The sequence below is a fragment of the Microtus ochrogaster genome, linkage group LG8 (genome assembly GCF_000317375.1).
Source record: "Microtus ochrogaster isolate Prairie Vole_2 linkage group LG8, MicOch1.0, whole genome shotgun sequence".
Classification (NCBI taxonomy): Eukaryota; Metazoa; Chordata; class Mammalia; order Rodentia; family Cricetidae; genus Microtus; species Microtus ochrogaster.
The window spans coordinates 19654240-19662649 of record NC_022033.1 but is presented as its reverse complement, the minus strand read 5'-3'; the positions used below and the strand labels follow the sequence as shown (position 1 = coordinate 19662649).

Genomic DNA, 8410 nt, shown 5'->3' with positions numbered 1-8410 from the left:
TCTCTCTCTCTCTCTCTTTCTCTCCCTCTCCCTCTCTCCCTCTCTCCCTCCCTTTCTCCCTCTCTCCCTTTCTCCTCACCCAACACCTCTCTCCTGGCTTCTGAGCTACTTTCTCCAAGTTGATGACTGCGCCTGCTCTTGTTTCAGGAGCTCCTAGAGGATGGCCAGATGGACCAGTTCCACAAAGCTCTGATAGAGCTGAACATGGACTCCCCAGAAGAGCTGCAGTCCTACATACAGAAGCTCACCTTGGCAGTGGAGCAGGCTAAGCAGAAAATCCTTCAAACAGAAGCCAGCCTCGAGGTGGACGTGGTAGACAGCAAGCCAGAGGTGACTGGGGCCTGGGGAGGGATTCTCCTTGGGTCCTTAGGCTGGACAACAAGTGCCTTTACTCCCTGAGCCATCTTTGTAGCCTTCCACTTTCTCTTTTTGAGACAGGATTTCACATAGCAGCCTGTGCTGGCCTTGAACCTATATGTTGTTACAAATGACCATGAGGTACATGGTAGCAATACACACTTAAGAGTCCCAGCACTGGGGAAGTAAAAGCACTCCAGACCAACTTCCACTGAACTACTGGGCATTTTCATTTGCTCTTCCAGGCTGCATGCTATGTTCAGATGAGAGCTGGCCTTCCGGAACTCAAAACCATATCATCTGGTGTGCATTCATCCATGAACTTGTAGTTAGATTGGAAAGTATCACAGGGTCAGATGCAGGCAATGGATTTTGAATCCGAAGAAAAAACAAGCAGCTGAAATGGGATCCCAGGCAGTTGGGGACCCTGCTTCCCTTTGTTTCTTACCTGTAGATTTTCCAGCAGATAGTTAGTTATATGCTGTAATTTCAACATCCCTCCATCTCATCTCAGTACTTCTGTATCTTGTCTTGCTCTGGGGCCATAAAGCAGGTCTCTGTAGACTTGAGGAGGTTTCAGACATGTTTCCAAAGCTTGTTTTAGGAGCCTGGGAAGATGGCATTGATCCCTCAGGTATGAAGAATGAGTTTAGATCCCCAGTACTCAGACTGGGCGTGATGGAGTGTGCTCGTAATCCTAGCCCTAGGGTGGAAAAGATAGGAGGATCCCCAGAGCTCACTGACCAGCCAGTCTAGCCAGACCAGGGAGCATCAGGTTCTGGAAGAGGCTGTCAAAAAGTACAGTGGAAAGCTAGGCAGTGGTGGTGCACACCTTTAATCCCAGCACTCAGGAGCAGAGGCAGAGGCAGGTAGATCTCTGTGAGTTCAGGCCAGTCTGATCTACAGAACGATTTCCAGGACTGGCTCTGTAGCTACTGGAAACTGTCTCGAAAAACTAAAAAAAAAAAAAAAAGGAGAAAGGAAGAAAAGAAAAGAAAAAAGTAAAGTACCATGGAGGGTCTAGAGAGATGGTTCAGCTGCTAAGAGCTGCCTGCTCTTTCAGAGGACCTGAGTTCAGTGTTCACTATCAACATTGGGTGACTCTTAATCGCCTGTATCTCCAGCTGGAGTTCCCACCAGCATCCTCTCATGTCTTCTTCCCACAGATCAATCCATTGGTTGATTGATAATGCTGGATTATCTCAGGAGAATGCTATGCGGACTAGACTTTGGACTTCTTAATTCCTCTCTCTCTCTCTCTCTCTCTCTCTCTCTCTCTCTCTCTCTCTCTCTCTCGTTCTCACGCTGCAACTCTGGCTGTCCTGGGATTCGCTCTGTAGACCAGGCTGGCCTCAAACTCCACCTGCCTCTATTTCCCAAGTGATGGGATTAACACACCTGACCTTTTTAAGTTGTGTGGTCGTGTGCGTATGTGTGCACGCGTGCTGTAGCACACAAACGTGAAGGTCAGAGGACAGTTTTTGAGAGTTAATTCTCTCCTTCCCCCTTGTAGGTTTCAGGGATTGAGCTCAGGTTGTCAGTTTAGTGGCAAGCTCTCTTACCCTTTGAGCCATCCTGCTGGTCGTCGTTTAGCTGTTTGTTAACTCGTCATCCCCACCCACCTCCAGTGTGAACTGTTCTGAAGAGTATTTAGTTTTCAGACAGGTGTTTGGAACGCTGGCTGAGACCCCATCCATTTTCAGGATAGAATCAGAGCTGAGATTTGTTGGCGACCAGTTTCTCCACTGTTTGATTCCTGCTGTGTTCTGTCCGCAGACCCCTGACCTGGAACAGCTGGAGCCCTCCCTGGAGGATGTGGAGAGTATCAATGATTTCGAGCCCTTGTTCTCAGAGGAAGCGCCCGAAGTGGAGAAGCCAGTCACCACGGTCCAGGTTTGATAACTGCTACCACACGTGCATTGTGAAGTTGTTGACATAAGTGACCGGCCCAGTCTGCTTCTGGGAGCCTTGAAAGCCCCAGTTGTGCTTCAGAAAGGGCACCAGTACTCCCAGTGTTAGCCAGAGACTTTCCCTGGTGGTTGTTGGGGGTGCCAGGGCCCCCCTGAATGTGAGCAACTGATAGCAGAGGTATCTGTCTAGTGACTGAGGTCTCCAGACCTGCAGACTGGCTCTCAGTGGTTTCCTTTACATTTTAGCCAATGTCATCATCCCTGCTGGGATCTGTGTCATGATGGCGGCAAGATAAACTGACTGTACCCGAGCCTTCGGTGGGAGGAGGTGCTAGACCAGGATGGGTGGAGACAAGGTCTCCCCGTCTGGGTATCTTCATTCCTCTCCAGAGTCCCTTCTGCAGCTTGGGCACAGCAGTGTGTAGGGATTTGTCATTCTGGGGTTGAGCAAAGGTGGAAGGCAGGGTCTTGAAGTGAAGAGAGCTGAGCTGGGGTGGTTCCGACCTGGACTGGGAAGCTGGGCTGGAGAAGTAATCTGAGAAAACTGATAGCTGAGGGCATTGTCATTATGGCCTAAAATCATCTCTTAAACCTTGGGTTTGAAGCCCGTGTTTAACTTGGCAGCATATCATCAGCTCTTCGTTGGGACAGAAAGGATTCGTGCTCCGGAGATTATTTTCCAGCCTTCTCTCATAGGAGAAGAGCAGGCGGGGATTGCAGAGACCCTTCATTATGTCCTGGACAGGTGAGTGGGGGACCACCCCATCCTCACCCTAACCTCTTCCTGGGTTGTGCCTGGGAAAGGTGACTGATGGGCGTGGGAAGATCTGTAGCTCTCTCCATCGCTGGCTCTACTCAGGTAGTCTGCTCTGATCCGGGCTGCAGGGAGAACAGGTCTGAGCTCCCTCTGTTTGTGAGCTCTGCAAACGTAACCTTTGAGTCTGAGCAACAGAGACAGTGCACCCTGGCTTTCATGTGAAACTTGACATTGCTAAAAACCAGTGACTGTTTGACTTATGTATTCGTTGAGACAGAGGCTCTTTATGTACTCAGTGACCTTAAAATTTTCAGAGAAGCTGGGATCATAAGTGTATACTACCATACCCAGCAAGACTAGTGATTTTTTTAAATTTAATTTAATTTTTAAATTATGGGGGGAGATGTATACATGAGTACAGGGACCTTTTGAGTCCCCTGCAAAAGCAGTGTGTACTCTTAGATGTGTGTGTGTGTTTCTCCTGCATGTATGTGTGTGGCATTGGATCCCCTGGAACTGGAGCTACATATAGTTGTAATCTGTCATGTAAGTGCTAGGAATTGAACCCTGGTCTCTGAACAACCAGTGTACATGTGGTATGGACTCTTAACCACTGAGCCATCTCTTCAGCCCCAAGACTAGTGTTTTGTTTTCTTTTCTTTTCTTTTCCATTTCTGTTTTTTCAAGACAGGGTTTCTCTGTGTAGCCCTGGCAGTCCTGGAACTCACTCTGTAGACCAGGCTGGCCTCAAACCCAGAGATCCACATGCCTCTGCTTCCCTGAATCTGGGATTAATGATGTGTTCTACCACACCCAGCAAGACCAGTGATTTTTAGATCATCATTCTCCAAACACTGCAGTGCTTATGAAAGACTTCTCCTCTTCTTGTAGGCACATGTTTATATAGCGCTTACATTTCTATACGAATGTGCCTGCCACTCGTGCAGGTGGTTCCCATAGTGAGTGTTCTTCACTCCGATTGGGCGGGTGGAGTGTGTGGTTTGGTGCACTCTGGTTGCTTTGGTTACAGTAGGTTGGAGCAGAGGTTATTGTGATCCTAAGCACAGCTGCCCTGGTCCTTGGGCTTTCTCACTGTTCTCTGAAGACTGTCCTGGCTTTCTCCAGCTGACTCTCTTGGCAGGCATGACTTCTTCCTCCCCTCTCTCTCCCTTCTCCAGGCAGCTGCTGAGATTTACAGCTTTCCTGCCCTGTGGGTTTTCTTCCCCCACCTCCCAACTTTAATAAAAGGATCCTCGGGTTAAAAAAAAAAAAGTGTTACAAAAGCAAAAACCTTGTGGAGCTGTGAACGAAGAGCAGAATACTGGTTTATCTTTTTTTGTTTTTTTTTTCGAGACAGGGTTTCTCTGTAGCTTTGGAGCCTGTCCTGGAACTCCCTTTGTAGACCAGGCTGGCCTCGAACTCACAGAGATCCGCCTGCCTCTGCCTCCTGAGTGCTGGGATTAAAGGCGTGCGCCACCACCGCCCGGCTGGTTTATCTTTTAATTGTCACGCAGACACTGATAAGTTGACTGCTCTACCAAGAACTTACCTTTCCTGGCCTGTCTACAGTGTGTTCCAGCAGCCAAGCTGGAGCATCCTTTCTGTGTCTCCTAGGTACCCGAAGGCTGTCCAGGATACCCTGGTCCAGAACGTTTTTCTCACTGGTGGGAACGTGATGTACCCAGGCATGAAGGCCAGAATAGAGAAGGAGCTGCTAGAGATGAGGCCCTTCCAGTCCCCCTTCCAGGTACCTATGCTGCTCTGTGTCGTCTCCTGCCCACTGTTCGTGACCGGGATTCTGCAGTCTGTCACCCACTACAGAGGGTCAGCGACCGGCCTTGTCTTTAAGCCACAGTCAGTTGATTTGGGATGGAAGTCCTGCTTGTGTGTCATTCTGGTCTTCCATTTCATCGGCAGGATTGAGCATGTACTGAGGTTGGAAGAGCATCCTCAGCGTAGGAAGATTCTCACCAACCACAGCAAGAGCATCCTAAGTTCTCCCAGGGAGGCACACGCTGTCTGATAGTTCACTAATCTCCAGACAGGGAGGGTCTGGTTCTTCTGGAGTACCAGGAGTGTGCTTGGTTGACTCTTCTCTGGATAGCTGTTATTTGAGGTCATGGGGGAACAGGAAGGAGGCTGAGCTATGGAATCATGTGATTAATTTACATTTTAGGAAGATAGTGTGAGGTCAGCCTGTATGCATAACCAGTGAGTTCAAGTCAGCCTAGATTGCATAGGCTCAGTCTCAAAAAGCTAAGAGAGAGCAGGGAAGGAGAAAGAAAAAGATTTTTCACAAACATGACAAATCGTATTTATTTTTCTTTTGCTTGTTTTTATGATAGTTGTTATTTTTGTGGTGCTGGCGGTAGAGCCCAGAGCCACGTACCTGCTGTGTAGGCACGCTGCCGGTCAGCCACATCCAGTTGTGTTTCTTTCAAGTCATTTTAAAGCATTACTAAGTATCAGACAGTTTAAATGAGCCAAAATAAAAATAAAAAATAGAGGCCTTGGGAGGCAGAGTGATATGGATCTCTGTGAGTTTGAGGCCAGCCTGGTCTACAGAGTGAGTTCCAGGACAACCAGAGCTATTACACAAAGAAATCCTGTCTCAAAAAAACAAAGAAAGAAAATAGGTTGTAGGGGTGGAGAGATGTGTCAGTGGTTAAGAGCACTTTCTGCTTTTGCAGAGGACCTGGGTTTGGGTCCCAGCACCCACGTGGCAGCTCACCACTGTCTGTAGGTCAGGTTTCTGGGGATCCAGTGCCTCTTCTGGCCTCCATGAGCACCAGATATGTACATGGTACACAGACACACATGTGATAAATCTTTAACAAAATCAAATTGTGGACTCAGTAGTGTTTGTGACCAGTATTATTCATGTGTCTGTTTTCAGGACATACTCTTGTTGTGTTTATAATTTTAACCAAACAGAAAGATTAGTGATAGTTTGTTTTGTGGCTTTTTTCCACTTTGAGATTATTGTGACAGTTTATCAGTTTGAGCCATTGTTTTCATAGCTGTGGGTAGCACTGCAGTTTTTATAGTCACAGTAGCTGCCACTTACTGAATACTGTGTCAGGCAGAGTGCCAGGCCTGTACTCGCCAGAGCCGGACTCTCATCTTACCAGATAGCAAGTCTCCTGTGCACGGGTCTTTCTGTGTGGCAGCCTGGGTAGTCTCATGCCCAAGCTTGCATTTACCTTTGGTTTTTTTCTTTTTCCTCCTTCTCCTCCCCTCCTCTTCTTCTGTCTCTCTCTTTTTTGAGAATTGGTCTTGCTTTTTTGCCCAGGTTGGCACGGAGTTCATCATCCTTCATCTCCCAGTTGTGCCGCTCTGCCAAGGCTCAGGCTTGCAGCTGTGCTGCCTCTGTTGCCCACAGCCTGTGTCCACCTCTGCTGCTGTGTGTGGCCTGTGCTTCATTTCCAGAAATTCCAAATCCACCAGTCAAGCTTGAGAACTATGGTTGGCAGAGGAAGTGGGGTGGGAATTGAGATAAAGACTCCAAAATAGGAGACCGTAGAGAGCTGCGTGGAGCCGCACCTGATGATGCTGGCTCCTGCCCTCCGCGATCCCGAAAGCGAGTGCTCTCTGTGATAATCAACTCCTAATTATGGCTAAGACCTGACTTATGCTATTATCACGCAATGATTGTCAGCTGCTTGCATATGAATGGACCTATGGGCAGTGCCCACCTGGCAATCTGGGGTTGGCAGCCTGTGCCTTTTTAAGGGCTGGGAGAGGTTTGCCCCGAGAGAGAGAGAAAGATTGCTGTAAAAAAGTCCTGAATAAACTGCTAGCAAGAAGAGCTCCGGTATTGCGTCTTCCTTGCTGGTCGAGGCGGGCGTGACAGGAGACCTGTTCAGAGCAAGGGCTTTACTGTGACTGACCGGGTAGGGCTAGTTGAGGGGCCTCTGGTGGCTGTTGGCTCCAGCCTTGCTCTGCCTGGGACATTGGCAGTGTCAGAGAGTGCCTGGTCACTCTGCTCTGTTGTAGTTTCTCCCAAGTTCTCTTGTTGCCACGGGTCAGTGTTGCCCTGCACCATCCAGGTCACCCCTCTCCTCCGACAGTTTGTGATTATCAGCATCACAGAGCAGGGGCCTTGGTCAAGAAGCTAGACCTGTGAGCTGGTGCCTGTGTAACTGTGTGTGGCTGAGCTGCAGGACCTTCCTCCCTGGGCCTAGAGCTCTGGTAGGAGATGCCTTTTTTCAGAGTGCCTCTGCTTCTTGTTCCAGGTTCAGCTTGCCTCGAACCCAGTGCTGGATGCCTGGTACGGTGCCCGAGACTGGGCCTTGGATCACCTGGAAGACAGTGGAGCCTGGGTCACCAGGAAGGACTATGAAGAAAAGGGGGGCGAGTACCTCAAGGAGCATTGTGCCTCCAACACCTACGTCCCCATCCGCCTGCCTAAACAGGCCTCACGTGCCTCAGAGACTTCTGGGAGGGGCTCCGGGGCCAGTGGAAGTGGAGCTGGTGAACAGGCCTAGCAGAGGGTCTCCAAGATGGCTGTGTGCTCCACGCAGGACGTAGGCAGTATCTGGGACAAGGACAGTGCCCGCTTCACTGCCTGAGTCCACCAGCTCTGTTTGGCCACTGACTGGATTTCTCCTGGGAGTACAGCAGAGGACAGCAGGTGATCTTCAGTGAAGGACAGAGTGGCCTCTGGCATGAGAACCGCAGGCAAGCTATGGTACTGCTTTCCTTGGCAGTGTGGGAAGACGGCTGGAGGCTGGAAGTGGACAGGCACAAGGTGTTTCTTTCGGCATGTGAAAGCCTCTGTTGTTTTCTAAAAAAATGCTCTGAAGTTATTGGTGTAGTGTGTATTCTTCTGCACGTGTGGCAGTTCTGTGACCGCCTAGAATGTTTAAAAGATGGTGTTGAAATTGTGGAAGTGGTCATCCTGAGTCTTAGGAGTGGAAAGACCCCACCCACCCCCATCCTCTGCCTGGTGCGTGTCCTGAATGGACACACTCAAAAACAGCCCGGTAGCCCCAGCCAGAGCTGCTAATGGCAGCGCAGAATCAGAATCCGGATGTCTGGGTCCCAGGGATCCTGAGTGCACTTAGATGACACGCACACCACACAACCTACTTACTGCCTCATTTTGCTGAGTAATCTATCTCCAGTCTTCAGGGACTGAGAGACTGCAGGCCAGAAGGGACGGGGTGTGTGGGGGACCCTGGTGTCCGACCCATGAGTTCCTAGGGCATTTCCTATTGAGTCATCGGCTGTGCTTGGCAGGAGTCTGGACCTGCCTTCCCAGCACCGTCCAGGGCTAGAGATGGGCTAAGCAGGGGCCATCTCAGTCTTCCTTCAGTCTGCGGTTCAGACAGCCTGAGCAGCAAGGTCACGAGACTGCCTTGGAGGTCAGTTGATGGTGAAGGGT

The 8410-nt window shown here is 49.7% G+C and overlaps 1 protein-coding gene across 2 annotated transcripts in view; it reads left to right on the top strand.

Moving 5' to 3' along the window:
- The window catches only part of Actr5 (ARP5 actin related protein 5 homolog), a 15962-nt gene extending 8134 nt beyond the window's left edge, over positions 1-7828 (top strand). Inside the window, exons 5-9 of one of the 2 annotated variants that reach the window (XM_005363002.3) lie at positions 148-330; positions 2134-2250; positions 2873-3012; positions 4639-4771; positions 7260-7828. In XM_005363002.3, the coding sequence (XP_005363059.1) occupies positions 148-330; positions 2134-2250; positions 2873-3012; positions 4639-4771; positions 7260-7511 (825 nt within the window). In that variant the 3' untranslated portion in view covers positions 7512-7828. Of the gene's footprint in view, positions 1-147; positions 331-2133; positions 2251-2872; positions 3013-4638; positions 4772-7259 lie in introns of those variants that run through there. The other variant, XM_026787311.1, reaches the window with a different exon arrangement.
- The last annotated feature ends 582 nt before the right edge of the window (positions 7829-8410 follow it).